Here is a 20,181-nt window from a genome sequence, read left to right on the forward strand (position 1 = left end):
CTATTCCATTGATCTACCACCCTATTTTTTAGCCAGTACCAGATAGTTTTGATGACTGCCGCTTTATAGTAAAGCTCCAGGTTTGGTACTGCTATCCCACCTTCCTGTGAATTTTTTTTCATTATTTCCCTGGATATTCTTGATTTTTTGTTTTTCCAGATGAATTTTGTTATGATTTTTTCTAGCTCTATAAAATAATTTTTAGGTAGTCTGATTGGTATGGCACTGAATAAGTAAATTAATTTAGGCAGTATTGTCATTTTTACTATATTAACTCTGCCTATCCATGAGCAATTGATATCTTTCCAATTATTTAGATCTGATTTGATTTGTGTGAAGAGTGTTTGGTAGTTGTGTTCATAGAGTTCCTGGGTTTGTCTTGGCAAGTAGACTCCCAAGTATTTTATATTATCTACTCTTACTTTAAATGGAATTTCTCTTTCTATCTCTTGCTGCTGAACTTTGTTGGTCATGTATAGAAATGCTGATGATTTATGTGGATTTATTTTATATCCTGCTACTTGGCTAAAGTTGTTAATTGTTTCAAGTAATTTTTGAGTTGATTCTCTAGGATTCCTTAAGTATACCATCAGATCATCTACAAAGAGTGATAGTTTTGTTTCCTCCTTGCCTATTCTAATTCCTTTAATTCCTTTCTCTTCTCTGATTGCTAAAGCTAACATTTCTAGAACAATATTAAATAATAGGGGTGATAATGGACATCCCTGTTTCACCCCTGATCTTATTGGGAAGGCCTCTAATTTATCTCCATTGCATATAATACTTGCTGATGGCTTTAGGTAGATACTGTTTATTATTTTAAGGAAAGCTCCCCCTATTCCTAAACTCTCCAGGGTTTTTTTAGGAATGGGTGTTGTATTTTGTCAAAAGCTTTCTCTGCATCTATTGAGATAATCATAAGATTTTGGTTGGTTTTCTTATTGATGTGGTTGATTATGTTAATAGTTTTCCTAATGTTGAACCAGCCCTGCATTCCTGGAATAAATCCCACCTGGTCATAGTGTATTATCCTGGTGATCACTTGCTGTAATCTCCTTGCTAATATCTTATTTAAGATTTTAGCATCAATATTCATTAGGGAAATTGGTCTATAATTTTCTTTCTCTGTTTTTGCTTTGCCTGGTTTTGGTATCACCACCGTACTTGTGTCATAAAATGAATTTGGTAGAACTCCTTCTTCACCTATTTTTCCAAATAATTTGTATAATATTGGAATTAATTGTTCTTTAAATGTTTGGTAAAATTCACCCATAAACCCATCTGGCCCTGGGGATCTCTTCTTAGGGAGTTCATTAATGGCTTGTTCAATTTCTTTTTCTAATATGGGTTTATTTAAGGATTTTATTTCCTCTTCAGTTAACCTGGGCAGTTGGTATTTTTGTACATATTCATCCATTTCATTTAGATTGTCAAATTTAGTGGCATACAGTTGGGCAAAATAATTCCTAATTATTGATTTAATTTCCACTTCATTGGTGGTAACATCCCCTTTTTCATTTTTGATACTGGTAATTTGGTTTTCTTCTTTCTTTTTTTAAATCAAATTAACCAATATTTTATCTATTTTATTGTTTTTTTCATAAAACCAGCCCTTAGTTTTATTGATTAATTCTATAGATTATTTTGCTTTCAGTCTTATTAATTTCTCCTTTGATTTTCAGGATCTCTAATTTAGTATCTAATTGGGGTTTCTAATTTGTTCTTTTTCTAGCTTTTTAAGTTGCATGCCCAATTCATTAATATCTTCTTTCTCTTTTTTATTCATGTAAGCATTTAGAGCTATAAATCTTCCCCTAAGCACTGCTTTGGCTGCATCCCATAGATTTTGGTATGTTGTCTCATTATTGTCATTCTCTTGGATAAAGTTATTGATTGTTTTTTATGATTTCTTGTTTGGCCCATTCATTCTTTAGAATGAAATTATTTAGTTTCCAATTGATTTTCATTCTACTTTTCCCTGGCTCTTTCTTACATGTAATTTTTATTGCATCATGATCTGAAAAAGATGCATTTACTATTTCTGCCTTTCTACATTTAACTATGATGTTTTTGTGCCCTAATACATGGTCAATTTTTGAAAATGTTCCATGTACTGCTGAGAAAATGGTATATTCCTTTCTATCCCCATTCAATTTTCTCCAGACATCTATCATGTCTAACTTTTCTAGTAATCTATTCACCTCTTTCACTTCTTTCTTATTTATTTTTTGGCTAGATTTATCTAATTCTGAGAGGGGGAGATTCAAATCCCCCACTAGTATGGTATTACTGTCTAATTCCTCTTGTAACTCATTTAACTTCTCTTCTTAGAACTTGGATGCTATACCACTTGGCACATACATATTCAATATTGATATTACTTCATTCTCTATAGTACCTTTAAGCAAGATGTAATTTCTTTCCTTATCTCTTTTAATGAGATCTATTTTTGCCTGCACTTTGTCTGAGATAAGGATTGCTACCCCTGCTTTTTTTACTTTAGCTGAAGCATAATATATTCTGCTCCAGCCTTTTACCTTTACTCTGTGTGTATCTCTCTGCTTCAAATGTGTTTCTTGTAAACAGCATATTGTAGGATTCTGTTTTTTAATCCACTCTGCAATTCGCTTCCGTTTTATAGCAGAGTTCATCCCATTCACATTCACAGTTATTATTACTGACTGTCTATTCCCCTCCATTCTATTTACCCCCTTTGTACTTTCCCCCCCTTCTTTCTCCCTATTCCTCCTCACCGACGTTTTACTTCTTACCCCTGCCTCCCCCAATCTGCCCTCCCTTTTTATCACCCCCCTCTCTTTTCTTTACCCTTTTCTCCCTTGCTTTTGTCCTCCCTTCTATCAGTCCCCCCCTTTCCCTTCCCCTTTTGCTTCCCTAAAGAATAAGTTAAGTTTCTTTATCCCAATGAACGTATATGTTATTCCCTCTTTGAATCAAATCTAATGAGAATAGGGTTGAAACAATGTTCCCCCCTCCTTTCTTTCCCTCTATTGCAATAGGTTTTTTTTTACACCTCTTCATGTGATATAATTCATCCCCTTCCACCTCCCCTTTCCTCTCCTCCCCATAGACTCCCTTTTTAACCCCTTAATTCTTTTGTATCATCACATCAAAGACAATTTATATTTATACCCTCTGTGTAAAGTCCTTCTCTCTGCCCAAATACATTTACAGTTCTTAAGAGTTATGAGTATTATTTTCCCACGTAGGGATATAAGCAGTTTAACCTAATAGGGTAACCTGTTTTTTTTTTTCCTCCCCCTCTGTTTACCTTTTTAAACTTCTCTTGAGTCTTGTATGTTGAGATCAAATTTTCTATTCAGTTCTGGTCTTTTCACCAGGAAAGATCGAAAGTCCCCAATGTCATTAAATGTCCATCTTTTCCCCTGAAAGAAAATGCACATTTTTGCTGGGTAATAGATTCTCGGCTGCAATCCAAGCTCCTTTGCCTTCCGGAATATCATATTCCAAGCCTTGCTGTCCTTTAATATTGAAGCTGCCAGGTCCTGAGCAATCCTGACTGTGGCTCCATGATATTTAAATTGCTTCTTTCTGGCTGCTTGGAGTATTTTCTCCTTCACCTGATAATTCTGGAATTTGGCTACAATATTCCTTGGAGTTTTCCTTTTGGGGTCTCTTTCAGGAGGTGATCGGTGGATTCTTTCAATGATGATTTTATCCTCTGATTCTATGATATCAGGGCAGTTCTCCTTAATAATTTCCTGGAATATGGTGTCTAGATTCTTTTTCTGGTCATGGCTTTCAGGCAGTCCAGTGATTCTCAAATTGCCTCTCCTTGATCTCTTTTTCAGATCAGTTGTCTTTCCAATGAGGTATTTCACATTTTCTTCTATTTTTTTCATTCTTTTGATTCTGCTTGACTGATTCCTGGTGTCTCATGGATTCCTTATCTTCCAAGTGTCCAATTTTAATTTTTAAGGCATTGTTTTCTTCAGTAAGATTATGCACCGTTTTTTCCATTTGGCCATCTGAATTTTTTAAGGCATTGTTTTCTTCAGTGAAATTATGCACTTTTTTTTTCCATTTGGCCAGATGAATTTTTTAAGGAATTGTTTTCTGCAGTCAATCTTTGTGCTTCCTTTTCCAAGCTGCTGATTCTTTTTTCATAGTTTTCTTGTTTTGCTTTCATTTCTCTCCCCATTTTTTCTTCTACCTCTCTCAATTGATTTTTAAAATCCTTTTTGAGCTCTTCCAGGAAGGCTTTTTGTTCTTGAGACCAATTCACCTTCCCTTGTGAGGCTTCAGATGTAGGCAATTTGAGGCTATTGTCCTCATCTGAGTTTGAGTTGGCTTCTTCCCTATTGATACAGAAGCTCTCAATGGAGAGGGCTCTTTTTTTGCTTCTTACTCATTATTGCAGCTTATTTATTTATTTTTTAAGTTGAGGTCTGCTCTGGGGGCACCAGGGTCCCTGTTTTGGGCTTCTTGTGCAGGGGTATAGGTGCTGTGTGACTGGTTTTTTACTCTGAGGCCTTTATGGTGTGTGGAGATCCCCCGCCCTGCACTTCCTGTCTGGGTGCGCTCGGCCAGCCAGGCGCCCACTCCCGGCATCCGTTCCCGCCTGACCCATTCGTGGCCCTCCCGGCCGGTGCAGGTAGGTTTTTCTACTGTCCTTCTTTGCCACCAGATTTTTGAACCAGCTTCCAGGGGCTTCAGTTGTTCGGCTGTGGCCCGCAGCTCCTGCTGACTTGCCCTGACCCCCTCGGCACTGGATTTGCTGCCGTGCGCTGGGCCTCCCTTTTGCCCGAGTCAGACCGACCTTTTCCTGAAGTCTTCTAAATTATCTCTGGTTGGAGGACTGTGTCTCTCTGTCCCTTTGCAGGTTCTGTAGTTTCAGAATCCGTCCAGAGGCTTGATTTAATGTTTGTTTTGAGGGAACAGAAGGAGAGCTCAGGAAGCTTGCTGCTTCCTCTCTGCCATCTTGGCTCCGCCCCCCCCCTCCTTTTTCTTTACCCAATTGATAAGTGGTCAAAGGATATGACTAGGCAGTTTGCAGACAAAGAAATCAAAGCTATTTATAATTTATATGAAAAAATGCTCTAGATCACTATTGCTGAGAGAAATGCAGATTAAGACAACTCTGAGATATCACCTCACACCTATCAGTGGCAAATATAACAGAAACAGAAAATATTGCATGTTCGAGGGGATATGGGAAAGCTGGAATGCTAAACTACTGTTGGTGGAGTTGTGAAAAGATCCAACAATTCTGGAAAGCAATTTGGAACTATGCCCATAGGGCTATAGAACTGTGCTTACCCTTTGATCCAGCAATACCACTGTTAACTTTATATTCCAAAGTAATTTCCCCAAAAGAGAGGAAGACTTATTTGTACAAAATATTTATAGCAGCTCTTTTTGTGGTGGCTAAGAATGGGAATTCAAAGCAATGTCCATCATTTGGGGAATGGCTAAACAAGCTGTTGTATATGCTGGCGATAGAATATCAGTGTGCTATAAGAAATGATGAGCAGGATGACTTCAGAATGGCCTGAAAAATAGTTAAGAGAGCAGAACCAAGAGAGCATTGTGCATAGAGACAGCAATATTGTTTAATGAAGAACTGTGAATGACTTCACTATTCTCAACAATACAGTGATCCAAGACAATCTCAAGGGACTCATGATGAAACATACTGTCTATGTCCAAAGAAACAATTAATATTGATGGGACAGACAGAAGAATACTGTTTCCCTTTCTTAATTTTTTCTTTTAATCAAGTTTTCTTGTACATAATGACAAATTTGGCTATGTTTTATGTTCTCCTACATGCATAACCCATACCTGATTGTTTGCCAACTCAGTGAGGGGGCAGGGGAGGGAGGAAAGGAGGGATAATAATTGGAACCAAAAACTATAAAGAAAAATGTTTATTACATTAAAAACCAATACAACCAAAGTGGACATCCCCAACAGACATCATGGCTCCTCAGAGGTGGGGACCTGAGGAAAATGTATCAGATGTCACATGAAATGGGAGTGAGGGAGAGGAGAACTGAAGGAGAGGACAAGAGAAGAAAAGAGTGAGAAAAGTAAAGGGAAGGAGCGAGTGAGGATTCCTTTTCCAAAGGTTGGTAATGCCTTTATACTTGTGCCTCAGTCCAAGGACACAGGGTCTTGGAATGTGGGTGCTGTGGATGTCCCCACACTCCTTGCCTTCTACTCAAGCTCCTTAAGTTTAGCTTAATATGAGTCACTCCCTGAGGGCTCCTCATTCCCCTAGGTCCCAGGACCAGGACTGCCTTCCACCAACCCCTCTTCCTGTCCCAGGATCATGCCATTTCCTTCCTAAATAACTTATACAGAGCCTCCTCTTGTGGGCCTCAAGGACTTTGGGGAGGCGGATACCTCAAGAAAGACAAGAGCAGCAGAGCCACCTGTAGGGAAAGGAAGATGGCATAGGAAAGGGGGCCATAGGTCATTCTGGGAGGCTCTGTAAGCATCCTTGCCTCACCACGGACTCTGTCCAGTGCAGAAGATTCAGAGTTACATGGGAAGGAAGGAACAGGGGGCTATGGGCAGAGGAGCTGAATTTAAAAAAAAAATCACCTACAACTCTTTTCCTCCAAGATCCCAGGGAGAAAGAGAGATGGGAAGGGAAGCAAGATGAAAGAGCATCCCACAAGAGGAAATGAAGGTCAAGTCCACACCCATCTTCTTGTACCTTCAAAGGGGTCACTCTCTTCTCCCACACTCACCCACAGGGATGGATCCATGGCAGAAGAATTCCAGCAGGAGGAGGCAGAGGAGGAGGCAGAGGAAGGCAACACAGCTGAGGGTGACGATGAGAGTGTACCTGGGTTCTGAAACTGGGGTGGGGGAGAGGGAAGAATTCTCATGAATGACTGCAAAGAGGGAAGCTCATCCTGCTTCTGCAGCTATCCCAGCTGTCCTCCCATCTTACTCCACAGCCTCATATCACCACCAGCTTACAACAGTTTGGCACAAATCCTGCTCCAATGGAGCCATTCCTTCAAATGAGGGCTAGAAAGCCAGAGACCCAGAAGAAGTGAGTCATAGAGACAAGTCTGGGGAAAAGCCTCAGGTCCCAGATTACATCCTGGGACCCCAAGGGCCTAGAACTGGGGAAAGTGTCAAAGTCCCTGTTATCTCTTATCCTCTGTCTCTTGGCCAGGGCCAAGTCCTTGGTTTCATTTCCTTGTAGGGGATAAGGGAGGGAGTGGTTATTGGCACCCCACCCTCCAGTGGGTCACATGGGCTTCTTCCTCTCACCTCTCACTATAAGCTCCAGGGGCTCACTGTGTTGTGTCCAGACACTTCCATTGGTGTCAAGCTGGTAGCTACAGCGGTAAGAGCCAGAATGCTCAGGGATCACATAAGACAAGGAGAATTGGGCCCCATCTTGAGTGGTATCCACGGTCTGAAGGATTGTCTCATCTCCCTCTTTCCACAAAACAAATCTAGTAGCCCACAAGGGTCCCCAGCACAGCAGCATCATGTTGGCTCCTGAAGCTATCTCTAGGCGAGGCCAGGCTGAGAGGGAAGGCTTGGGAAGTACATCTAGAAACCCAAATAGAGGCAAGACATACTCAAGGTCACTTCCATAGTTGGGATAGGGATGGGGGCAGAGCAAGAGTTGAAAGGTCCCTGAGAAACTCTGACCACCAGGTCTTACTTCCTCTAGCTCGTTGGTCATTCCCTGCCCAAAATCTCCTTTCCTAGAGAGGCATGGATGCTGAACCTCAGGTGTTCTCTGGGGTGATCTAGAAACAGGGAGGCTTTTTCCTTCTGTCTTTGTCCTCTAGTCTATAATACTACTTCATTCAGGCCATCCTTCGACTTTTGCTTTCCCCTTCCTTAAGGACCTTCAGCCCTTGTGCCAACCTCTACCTCATGATGGTCCAAGTGCCCAGAACAATATGTCCTCCCAGATTTCTCAGGCTGTCTCTCAGGTTTGAGCCTCTATCCTGAACTTTATGCCTTGGGGACCATGACACCCACTCACCTGTCACCCAGATCTCTAATATCTCACTGGGTTCAGACACCTGGTTTGGAGCCATCCTCCCATAGTAGACACAGCTGTAGTTACCAGTATCCTGGGCCCTCACAGAGAGGAGGGGAAAGTCAGCTGAGGTCCCAGCTGGGCTCTGGATCTGCAAAGGCTGGGGTGTTCCCACCTTCAGCAGAATGAATGTCACCCTCCAAAGAGATGACTGAAGGGGCTGCCGGCACTGGAGAGTCACATGTGTCCCGGGCTCTACAATAAGGCCTGGGAGGGCTGAGAGGGAAGGCTTGGGCAGAGATCCTGGGAGGAAAAGAACATGGGGCTTAGAGTCACAACACTTAAATTAAGACCCTGTTCTGTCCCTGAGTCCCTGTGTGACCATATGCATTCCCTCTGTGAGTGTCAGTGTGGTTGTTGAGTTATTTCTCAGTCATGTTCAACTCTCAATGTGCCCATTACAGGTTTTCTTGGCAAACATACTGCAGTGATTTTCCATACCATTCTCAAGCTCATTCTATAGATTAGGAAACAAAAGGCAGGACAGTAAGTGACTTGGTCAGCGTCACACAGCTGGTTTTTAAGTCCAGATTTGACCTCAGGAAAATGGGTCTCCACAGAACTCACTAGCTGCCCATGAGCCTCAATTAACTCCTATGTAAATGAGGTATTTGAGGTGGAGCAAAGATGGCAGAAGAAAACCAGGAAGCTGCCTGAGCTCTCCCAAGTTTTCCTCAGAAATAACATTAAATTAAGCCTCTCAACAGATTCTGGAGCTGAAAAACCTGCAAAAATATATGTAGTGAAACAATCTTCCTACTTAACCTAGAAGATCTTCAGGAAATATCTGCTCTCTTTGCAGATGATATGATAGTATACTTAGAGAATCCCAAAGAATTAACTAAAAAAAAAACCTACTTGAAACAATTAACTTTAGTGAAGTTGCAGGATATAAAATAAATCCATATAAAACATCAGCATTTCTATACATGACCAACAAAGTTCAGCAGCAAGTGATAGAAGGAGAGATTTCATTTAAAATATCTTTTGACAATATAAAATATTTTGGAGTCTACCTGAGAAGACAAACCAAGGAACTCTATGAGCACAATTACAAAAGAATTCATACAAATAAAAGCATAACAAAATAACTGGACAAATATCAATTGCTCATGGATATGCTGAACTAATACAATAAAAAGGACAATTCTACCTAAATCAATTCACCTATTCACTGCCATACCAATCAGAGTACCTAAAATTTATTTTATAGAGTTACAAAAAAATAATTACAAAGTCCATTTGGAAGAACAAAAGGTCAAGAATATCAAGGTAACTAATAAAAAATGCAGAGGAAGATGGGCTAGCCATACAAAATCTAAAGCTATATTATATAGTGGAAGCCACCCAAACTATTTGGTATTCACTAAGAAATAGAGAGGTGGATCAATGGAATAAGTTACGCACAGGAGACACAGTAGTAAATTTCTATAGTAATCTACTGTTTCATAAAGCCAAAGACACCAGCTTCTGTGATAGGAACTCAGTATTTAACAAAAAACTGCTTGGAAAACTGCAAGACTGTACGGCAGAAACCAGGCATAGATCTATATCTTGGATCAAATACTAAAATAAGGTCAAAATGGGTACATGGTTTAGACATAAATGGTGATACCCTAGGTAAATTAGGAGAGGAAGGAATAGTTTAACTCTCAGATTTATGGAGAGGAGGAGAATTCATGACCAACCAAGAGACAGAGGGTAATTTGAAATACAAAAGGGATGATTTTGTTTATATTAAATTAAAAAGTTTTTGTACACATATAAGCAACAGCCAAAATTAGAAAGGGAGCAAAAAGCTGGGAAACCATTTTTACATCCATTGTTTCTGATAAAGGCTTCATTGTAAAAATATATAGGGAATGAAATCAAATTTATAAGAATGCAAGTCATTCCCCAATTGTGAAACGATCAAAGGGTATGAAAGGGCAGTTTTCAGGTGAAGAAATTAATGCCGTCTATTGCTATATGAAAAAAAAGTGCACTAAAATCACATCAATTAGAGAAATGAGAAATTTCAGAAAAACCTGGGAAGACTTAAGTAGACTGATGCTGAGTGAAATGAGCAGAACCAGTTGACCATTGGACACAGTAACAGAAACATTTTGTGGTGATTTACTGGGATAGACTTAACTCTTCTTAGCAATACAGTGATCCAAGAGAATTCCAAAGGACTCATGATGGAAAATATTCTCTACATCTAGCAAAAAAAGAACTGTGGATTCTTAATGCAGATTAAAACATACTCTTTATACTTTTTTTTTTTTTAGATTTTTAGCTTGTATTCTGATTCTTCTTTCACATCACGAGTAATGCAGAAATATGTTGAACATGATTCAACATATCTAGTGTATATCAAATTGCTTTCTATCTTGGGGAGGAGGGAGGGAAGGAAGGGGAGGGAGACAAATTCAGAAGTAAAAATCTGATGGAAACAAATGTTGAATATAATCTTTACAGGTAATTGGAAAATTAGAAAATACTTTTATGATTTAAAAAGAAATTAAAAAATAAATGAATGATTTGACAAGAAAATCAGAATCTTCTAGCTGTACTTGGCTAGGAATCTGAGACCTTCCTACAAGAGGGAGCTCCCCCAGGTTATGGTCCTATGCATTTAATAACTCTCACTAGGGAAGCTCATAACATTTCACTTTGCATTTGGGGTGTCACAGATAGACCCAGGGCTCAGCCAAACCCAGCCCTCAGATCATGGTCCTGAAGGAAGAAATCTCAGGCTCATTTGCAGTCTCTGTCACTCTCTTATTGTCTGACCTTAGACAAGTCCTTCCCTCTCTCTGGGCTTCACTTTGCTCATTGGTAATGGGAGCTTTTGGCCCCCAAAACCCCCAAGGCCCATTTCAGCTCTGAGCCTCTTCTCCTGACCCCCAGCTCAGTCCCCACCATGACCTTTCTTCCCAAGATTCTAGATCAGAACAGAAATGCCTCAGATATTCCAAGACTCCAGAGTAATGACAGGTCCTAAGGCAGAGCTGGCTGTGTAGACAACATTCCCAGGTCTCTGTGAGGCCCCTGTCTGAGCAGAAACAAGAGGGGTCACACACAGAGTCATTCTGGGGCTCACACCCCCCTCACCTGTCACCACCAGCTCCAAGGCATCACTGGACTCTGATCTTGTAGCAGAGGCTCTCTCGTCCCTGTAAGTGCAGCTGTAGCTCCCAGCGCTCTCAGGTCTCACAGAAGGGAGAAGGAAGCTAGTCCAGGGCTCTGCTGATCTCTTCTGCTGTAAGGGCTCCTGGGTCCCAGCCTTCCACAGAGAGAAAGTCACCTCTTCAATGGCAGAGAGCTTTGGCCTTGAGCACCAGAGGGTGAGGTTGGCCCCTGGGGCCACCACAAGGCCAGGATGGACCCACACAGTCGGCTTGGGGAATAGGTCTGAGGAGAAAGGGGTGTCAGAGTCAAGGGCAGATGGCATTTCTAGTACCCCTCCCCTGACCAGTGAGAGGGGTAACTGCAATAGAGCCTCTGTTCTCACTTGCTTGTCTGGGTCCTAGCTTGAGCTGAGGATATGCCCACTGTTCTGGGGCCAAGTCTGAGTGCATGCAGAATAGGAGAGGGCACCAGTGCCTCCTTCAGCCTCCCCACCCCAAACCATGCCTACACTCTTGCCTGGATCTTACGCTATTTTCAGAGTTCTGTGGGTGTCTATTTGGGGTTGGACTTTGGGATTTAGGGGGTTCCCAGCTCAAGTCACCTTGTGTACTCAGCCTCAGCCCCAGGGCCAGGCTGTGGTGTGACCCTCTGTAGGGGGCTGTTGTCCTGTAGTAAATACAGCTGTAGCTCCCAGTGTCCTCGGCCCTCACAGATGGAAGTGAGAAATCAGCCCGGGTCCCTGCAGGGCTCTGCAGCTGCAAGGGCTCCAGGCTCTTTGCTTCCAGGAGGGCAAAGCTGTAGTCCCAAGAAGGGGCCTCCTTGGACCTTTCACACCTGATGGTCACTGTTGTCCCTGAGACTATATAGGAGGCAGGTGAGGCTGAAATGGAGGGCTGAGAAAGGGCTCCTGTGAAGGGATGAAGGAATGAAGTTAGGGACCTGGCCTCTCTCGCCCTAATCCCCTCTAATCATCCCCTGAGAGGGAGAATAACAGAGAAGGGTGGGCTGAGGGTTCCTGGCCAGGCCCCTTTGCCCAGTCCCGTAGGCCTGTTCATGGCACGCTAACTGGGCTCTCTGGGGCCCCTTTAGAATGGTGTGCTGGGCCCAGGAGGGCTGTAAGGGCACAGAGTGATGGGAGAAGAAGGGAGATAGGAAGAGGAGGTCACCCTACCCCTCCTGCCCCTCCTCTCCCCCTCCAAGGGGCCCAGCTCTGGGCCCACAGCCTGGGCTGCTGGACCAAGGGAAGATCTAATGTAACATCCCTGGACAATTCAGATGTTTGCTTTAAGCTCTGAGGTTTGCAAAGCTCTTTCCTCCCTTAACCCCGTGACTGAGGAGTTAGACAGGGACTCCTATCCTCAGTCCTGGAGCCCACCCATTTCCCCATATGGCCCCATGGTGCCAGGTCTCTGTCCTGCCACTCCCTCCCCATCTCTCAGTGAAACCAGGGCAGAATTGACAGAGTTATATGAGCATTCCTGGTTGGGAAGAAGCCGGGAGAGGAAGAGGGGGCTCCCTCTGGGCAGCTCAGGGAGGAATTAGGTTTTCTCCGGTTTTCTTGCCTTACTGATCACCCACTAATCAGGAGCCTCCTGCTTAGTGATGGGGGACCCCCAAATCTTTAGGGAAGACCATCCCTGCTGGCCTTGGGGAGCTCACAGTCCCAGGGGTTACAGTGGTTTGAGCTACAATGGCCTCATTAGATGATCCAGCCCTTGGGCTTCATGTCATGGAAGAGGAAACAGACATGCAGAGAGTGGTATGGGGGCTGCTAAGTGGCACAGTGGATAAAGCACTGGCCCTGGATTCAGGAGGTCTTGAGTTCAAATCTAGCCTCAGACACTTAACACTTACTAGCTGTGTGACTCTGGGCAAGTCACTTAAACCTCATGGCCCCCCACAAAAAGAGAATGAGTCTACAATCATGCAGCCAAGAACTATGGGGATAGTCGTTTGAACCTCCTGACACAGGATGCTAGTCTCAGGCTGTTTCCCCCTTCACCAGGCTGTCTTCTAACACGGGCCAGAAAGACATTGGCTTGGAGTGTGGAACATGCCCCAGTGCCAGAGTGGGAACTCAAGAGGTCTTTGGGCACGATGCTGGTAGTGCCAAGAACAAGGACAGTGCCACTGGATGCAACGAGGGGCAGGCAGCATGCTGGATCATCTGGGAATTGGGCCTTGCTTTAAGCATGTGTATGAAAGTGATGGGTTAGGGTGGGGAAGGCATCACAGGCAGGAGGAAATGGGTGAGCAAGGGCAGAATGGTGGGACATGTTGAGAAGTGATAAAGTCATCTATCCAGTGCAGTGTGGGCAGAAGGGTACAAGGGCAGACACCACTGGACAGGGTGGATTTTCCCAGTTTGGCCCTGAGAGGAGATGGGAAAAGTTTATCTAGATGAAGTTTTCTCAGTGAAAGTCTGTGTGCCCCTTCTCACAAAGGCTGCTGGGTATCCCCTAAAGGAGGAGCAGACCAGCCCTCCTGTACAGGTCATGGGGAAACACTCACCAGATGGGGAAAGATCACTGGTTTGGGAATGGGGGACAAAGATTCAAATCCCGGCCCAGACATTAAAGATCCAGGCGACCTGCTCATGTCATTTTACCTGCTCTCTGGCCCCCAGTTTCCCCATCTCTAAAAGAGAAATCATGGTACATGTGCTCTCCTCCTCACAGGATTGTTGAGGGGAAAGATTTCAGAACATCACTTATGTCCCCAAAATGTGAGCTGGTAAGCCAGCAGTTCTGGGAGGTGGGGGTGCTAAGGGGAGGCAGATCATGAGCCTGAGGGTTTGCCCTGCTTGTAGCCCAATCTCCAGAGGGGATTTGGGCCTTGTCTCTCAAGGTTGGCATCCTTTCCACCAGGGATGGTTGTATACCAGCATCCCCTCACCTGTCACCACCAGGACCAAGGGTTCACTGAGCTCTGACCACCAGGGCCCTTGCCCGGAGCAGCAGCTGTAGCTTCTCGCATCCCTCACATCATCCACCTTCCTGAGCACAAACTCTGCCAGCTGCCAGGATGCATGTCTCTCTTCTCTGAGCTCTCCATCCTTCCACAGCTGGAACCTGTCACTCCCCAGGTGGCCCTGGCACCTGAGGGTCACATCTGCTCCCTTGGGGACCACGGGACTTGGTAGAGCCCAGAGGGTGGGCCTGGGCAGAGTGGCTGAGAAGGAAACACATTGATTTTCAGAGAGGCCTCTGGCCCTGGTGTTTATTTCACATCTGGATTCTGAAGTCCCTCCCTGAGTCATCCCATCCATGCATCACAGTGTCCCATGTTTCCCTCCCTACTTCTCCTGGGAGTGGTTATTGGGATTTATCTGGGAAAGGGAGAGGAAGAGGGCAGGGGGCTGTTGGGGCAGGACTCACCCATCTGTGCCCTCATCACCCAGTTCAGACCCAGCCCTGGAAGAGAAGCTCAGGTTACAGATGGCTCCCCTCCAGCCCACACTGACTATCTCCAGCTCTTGCCAAAGCACTTGAACCTCTCAGTCTGCTTTGGTCAGAATATGAAGGAAGAGCCCTTTGAGCAGACTCTGGCTCCTGCTCTGGACAAGAAGATCCTGACTCTTCCTTATGCTGCTTCCCTGTCCCCAGCATCAGGCAGTCAGGCACTTTGTCACAATACTCCCCTCCCCCCCAAGCCTGACCCTGGAGACTCACCAATGGAGAGCAGGAAAGTGACTGTGGGGGCCATGCTGGGTCTTCTGCTCTGTCCTGGGCTGCCCAGCCTCATCTGTGTGGAGGGGAAAAGCTAGCAGGACTTGAGGCTGTCCCAGGATGTGGTGGCCAGCCCTGCTGCCTTACACCCCCTTTACACAGTCCCACAATTTCCGCTTTAATAATGATGAAAGAAGGACCACTGTCCTTCAAGGCTTAGCTCTAAAGAGATCAGGGTGTCTTGAGGTTTAGGGCAGCCTGGCAAGGACCAGGGCCACCCATGAAATTCTCACCCAGAAAGGACAAAGACTGGACACCAAGGCACAATGCTATGGGCCCAGGAGAGTCAGCCTCAGACCCATGGCTTATTTGGTTTTTGAGCACATGTTCTATGTGCTTAGATCTTTCTGGGTCATTATCATCTTCAACTTTCTTGGGATGATTAACATGAACAACAGCAATAGCAACAGCAACAACAATGGCTGTCATTTGTCTAATGGTTCAGGATTGCAAATTATTTAACAATATTTTCTCATTTGATCCTCACAACAAAATGGGAGGTAGATTCTATGATATCCCCAATTTATTGATATAGAAATAGAGATAGAGATATTGATGTTGATAAGCATATACATATAGACCTACACATATACACACACATAAACACATGTATATAATTTTCCATCTAATGAGCAGTTGTTTTAGTGAATTGAAAGCTTGACATGTAAACAATATGGTGCGACAGCCACCCCTAACGATGCTGAGATTGTCATCTGCTTATGGAGAAGTGGTGGTGATAACACATATGCTGTACATGCCTAGGTCAGACCACACCCAGAGAACTGTGTTCAGGGATGAGTGTGATCCTCTAGGAGGAATGTGGATAAACTGGAGCAAATCTCATACAGAATGATCTGAATAAATCATCACATCAGAGATCATACATGTACTGATAGAAGCAAACTCAGTGGTGATTTGTTCCTTTCCCCTAATTTTACACGAGATGACTGTCCCAGGGAATTTAAATGATATACTCAGTGTTAGAAAATGGAAAATCTTTCCATATGAGGCAATTTAAAGAACTGGATATATTATGAAAGGATAGTAAGACAGGCATCCTTGGTATATTCATTTTAACTATAGATTTTTTAATATTATTTTTTAGTTTTTGTATCATCAAATATTTTCTCCAGTATAAATGCAGCATGGTCCTCTCACAGAGCATCTTCCCATATATCTAATGATTTTGTGACAAGAAAAAAGAAAGGAAAAAGTGAAAAAGTAACAAATCCAGATAATACATTGAAGATGTCTGGAAACAAATTCAACATACCACACGCATAGAGTTCTTTCCTTCAGAGCAATGTTTCTGTGCTGTCTTCTAATATCTCTTGAAGGCTATGCTTTTTCCAGGCCATTGTCACATTCACTCTTTTTTTTTTTTTTTGCAGGACAGTTGGGTTTAAGTGACTTGCCCATGGTCTCACAGCTTCTAAATGTCAAGTGTCTGAGGCCGGATTTGAACTCAGGTACTCCTGAATCCATGGTAGGTGCTTTATCCACTGTGCCATGTCGCTGCCCCTGACTCTTATTTTTTTTAATCATAAAATAATTTACCCCATTCTGCCTTTCCATTTCTCTTCTTATAGCATAATCCTTTTTGTTTCCCCTTAAGTTTTTTTTTTAAATAACATCACATTAGAATCAATTTATACCCACACCTTCTGTCTATGTGTACTCCTATCTACCTTAATAAATACAGTTCTCAGGAGTTAAAAGTATCTTCTTTCCATTTAGGGATGCAAACATTTTAACCTCATGGAGTAACATGTTTATTTCTGTCTTTTTTTTTTCCTTTTCATGCATCTCATGGTCTTGCATTTGTAGATTAAATTTTCTGTTCAGTTCTGGGCTTTTCATTAGGAAAGTTTGAATGTCCAACTTTTCCCCTGAAAGATCATGTTTAATTTTGCTTGGTAGTACATTGTTGCTTGTAATACCAGTTCCTTTGCCCTCCAGAATATCATATTCTAAACCCTCCATTCCTTCAGTGTTGAAACTGCCAGGTCCTGTGTAATTCTGATAATTGTTCCTTAATATTTCAATTTTTGCTTTCTGGCAGTACTTGCAGTATTTTCTTATTTATTTGATAATTTTTTAATTTAGTTATGATATTCCTTGGAGTTTTCTTTTTTGGGATCTCATTCAGGAGAAGATTGGTGGATACTTTCAATGAATAATTTTTCTTCTGGTTGTAAGATATTGGGACAGTTCTCGCTGATTTCATGGAGTGTGCTGTTCAGGCTCTTTTTTTTATCACAGTCCTCATCTAGTCCAATTATACAGTTACTCCCTCCTGGATCTATTTTCCAGGTCTGTTGTTTTTTTTCTGAGGAGGTATTTTACTTTTTCTTCTACTTTCATATTCTTTTGATTCTGCTTTACTTCTTCCTGTTGCTGACTGAGTCATTAGCTTCCATCTATACAATTATTATTCTTATGGAATTATTTTCCACAGTCAGCTTTTGCATCTCCTTTTCCATTTGGCCATTTGTATTATTTAACGATTTGTTTTCCTTAAACATTTTTTGGTACTTCTTTTTCCAAGCTATTGATTCTCTCTGGCATAACTCTCATTTCTTGTCCTAATATTTGTTCTACCTCTCTTATTTGGTTTATAAAATCCTTTTTGAGCTCTTCCAAGAGGGCTTTTTGGTCTCAAGACCAAGTCTTCCCCTTTAAGGCTTCACATGTAGGCATTTTATCATTGTTGTCCTCCTCTGAATTTATGTTTTGATCCTCCCTGTCACCATAGTAATTGTCAATGGTGAGAGTTCATCATTGTTTCTATTTATATTTTAACCTCTTTGGTGCCTTTTAAAGTTGAGTTCTGCTCCCGGTGTACAGGGCTCATTGTCCCAAGTTTTTTCTTTGTTTCTTTGTTTGTTTTGTTTTGTTTTTGTTTTTTCTGCAGGGCAATGAGGGTTAAGTGACTTGCCCAGGGTCACACAGCTAGTAAGTGTCAACTGTCTGAGCCCTGATTTGAACTCACTTCCTCCTGATTCCAGGAATGGTGCTTTATCCACTCTGCCACCTAGCTGCCACCGACTGAGATCCTTTTTATGGCTTGCCCACACACCCTCTGAGCTGAACTGTGTTCCCCTTTTACCCAGATGAAACAGACCTTTCCTGAAAACCTTTTAGGTTGTCTTAAATTGGGAGATCATTTCACTCTGTTTTGTTTATTTGTTGTTTTTTTTTTTTTTTGCAGGTTTTGCAGCTCCAGAATCTGTTGAGAAGATTTATTTAATGTTTTCTCTGAGGGAAATTTGGGAGAGCTCAGACAGCTTCCTGCTTTCAATCTTCCATCTTGTATCCTCCTCTGGAAAATCCCATCACACAATATTGTTGTTACTGTGTACAATGTGCTTCAGATTCTGTCTACTTCACTATGCATCAAATCAAGTAAGTCTTTATAATTTTTTCCCCCCGATATCATTCTGTGTATTATTTCTTATAGTAGAATAATATTCCATTACACTTGTATACCACAGCTTATTTAGCCATTCCCCAATTGATGGGCAGCACTTTAATTTCTGATTCTTAGCCACCACAAAAAGAGCTTTTATAAATATCGTTTTACAAATATGTCCTTTCCCATGTTTTTGAATGTTTCAGGGATACAGACCTAGTGGTGGTGCTAGCCTCTCTTCTTTAAACAGATTGGCTAAATATTAATCAATTTCTTGGGCTCTTCAAAGAATCAGCTTTCATTTTTATTTGCCATTTTTATAGACTTTATGTTTGTTTCCAGTTTATGTGTTTCTCTGTTTTTTATGTCTTTTCCCTTGTGGCAAATTTAAACTTGCCTTTTTGATGATTTTCTAATGTTTAATGAATATCTAGTTAATCATTCTTTTTCCTATTTTGTTAATATATGTTTGAAGGCATATATATATATATACTTTGGTTTTGGTTTTGGTTTGGTTTGTTTTTTTCCCCCATGTATACAGCTTTAGCTGTATCCCAGGAAATTTAGTAGTTTTAGATCATCTTCTTGTCTGTAATTATTATTTCTCTAATTTGTTCTTTGATTACTCATTATTGGGGATTTCATTGTTAAGTCTTTATTTTAAACTATGTGGGTTTTTTTGTGATCCCTGAACCAACTTTTAAATGTTATGTCTATGTGAGAAAATTTTATTTATTTATTTATTTATCTATCCATCTATCTCCATATCTATCACCCCATCCATTTATCTGAATTTCTCCTATTTTTCCTCCCTGATTATTGGTGGGATGGCTATGTGGGCTGAGCTAGAACAAAGAGAATAAGGAAGGAAATAGAGTGCTGGGGATAACTTACGCATCTGTGCCTCAATTGCCCAGTTCCAATACAGCTCTGTAAGAGAAACTCAAAATATAGATGGCTCCCCTCCAGCCCACACTGACCTCATCCACAGCTCTTGCCAAACCCCTGAACTTCTCATTCTGCTTTGGTCACAATATGAAGGGAGAGCCCTTTGAACAGATGGTGGGGTCCTCCTCTGCCCCAAAATATTCCGTCTGCTCCTTAAGGTTCCTCCCTGTCCCTCAGAGAAAGCCAGCCAAGGACCTTGTCACAATGTCCCTCCCTCCCCAGGCCTGACCCTGGAGACTCACCAATGGAAAGCAAGATAGCGACTGTAGGGCCCATGGTGGATCTTCAGCTCTGCCCTGGGCTGCCCAGCCTCAATTGTGTAAAGGGGAAAGTGTAGCAGGACTGGAGGCTGGCCCAGGATGTGGTAGCCAGCCCTGCTTCCTTATACCCTCAAACTCAGACCCCGCAATTTCCACTTTTATAATGATGAAAGAGGGACGCTGGTCCTTCAAGGTTTAGGACTGAGGGCATCAGAGTATCTTCAGTTTTAGTGTACAATGGCAACAAGCGGGGGTTCTGATGGGTATCTCCTACTGAAGACCAATGAAGAGGAAAAGAGGTCCAGACATTTCTGGAACAGGTCAATGACACCCTGTAAAAAAGCCTGTTGCAAAAAGGACCAAGATTGGGCACAAAGGCCTAATGCCATGTCGCCTGAAGACTCAGCCTCAGACCCTGAGCTCAGATGGTTGTTGATATTATTCATGTGGTATAACTCTGGGGTCCATGTCATCCTCAGTTCTTCTAGGATTAATAACGACCACCCCCACAACAATAATACCTAAGAATTGTGTAGCACATTCAGTTTTGCAAAATAACATACCAATATTATCCCAGTTGATCTTCACAATAAGAAGGGAGGTAAGTACTCTGTTATTCCCATTTTATGGATGAGAAAAGTGAAGTAGAGTGCTTAA

At 42.4% G+C, this 20,181-nt stretch overlaps 1 protein-coding gene across 1 annotated transcript; it reads right to left on the reverse strand.

Moving 5' to 3' along the window:
* Positions 1-5,923: 5,923 nt before the first annotated feature.
* Positions 5,924-19,540, reverse strand: LOC122748380 (immunoglobulin superfamily member 1-like). Its single transcript, XM_043994023.1, has 8 exons — positions 19,507-19,540; positions 14,554-14,589; positions 14,072-14,347; positions 11,159-11,458; positions 8,006-8,305; positions 7,273-7,560; positions 6,738-6,848; positions 5,924-5,982 (listed from the first exon to the last, which is right to left on the reverse strand). The coding sequence occupies exons 1-8, from the start codon at positions 19,538-19,540 to the stop codon at positions 5,969-5,971; spliced, it is 1,359 nt and encodes a 452-aa protein (XP_043849958.1). The 3' UTR covers positions 5,924-5,968.
* Positions 19,541-20,181: the final 641 nt, after the last annotated feature.

The sequence above is a fragment of the Dromiciops gliroides genome, chromosome 3 (genome assembly GCF_019393635.1).
Source record: "Dromiciops gliroides isolate mDroGli1 chromosome 3, mDroGli1.pri, whole genome shotgun sequence".
In the NCBI taxonomy this organism is placed as follows: domain Eukaryota; kingdom Metazoa; phylum Chordata; class Mammalia; order Microbiotheria; family Microbiotheriidae; genus Dromiciops; species Dromiciops gliroides.

What these genes read in the sequence shown, in the direction of transcription:
- LOC122748380 (XM_043994023.1), bottom strand. Translation starts at nt 19,540, where the DNA reads ATGGGCCCTACAGTCGCTATCTTGCTTTCCATTG. An exon ending in CGCTATCTTGCTTTCCATTG is followed by an intron (nt 14,590 to 19,506) that starts GTGAGTCTCCAG and finishes CTTCTCTTCCAG; the next exon opens with GGCTGGGTCTGAACTGGGTG. An exon ending in ATTAGAGATCTGGGTGACAG is followed by an intron (nt 7,561 to 8,005) that starts GTGAGTGGGTGT and finishes TTGGGTTTCTAG; the next exon opens with ATGTACTTCCCAAGCCTTCC.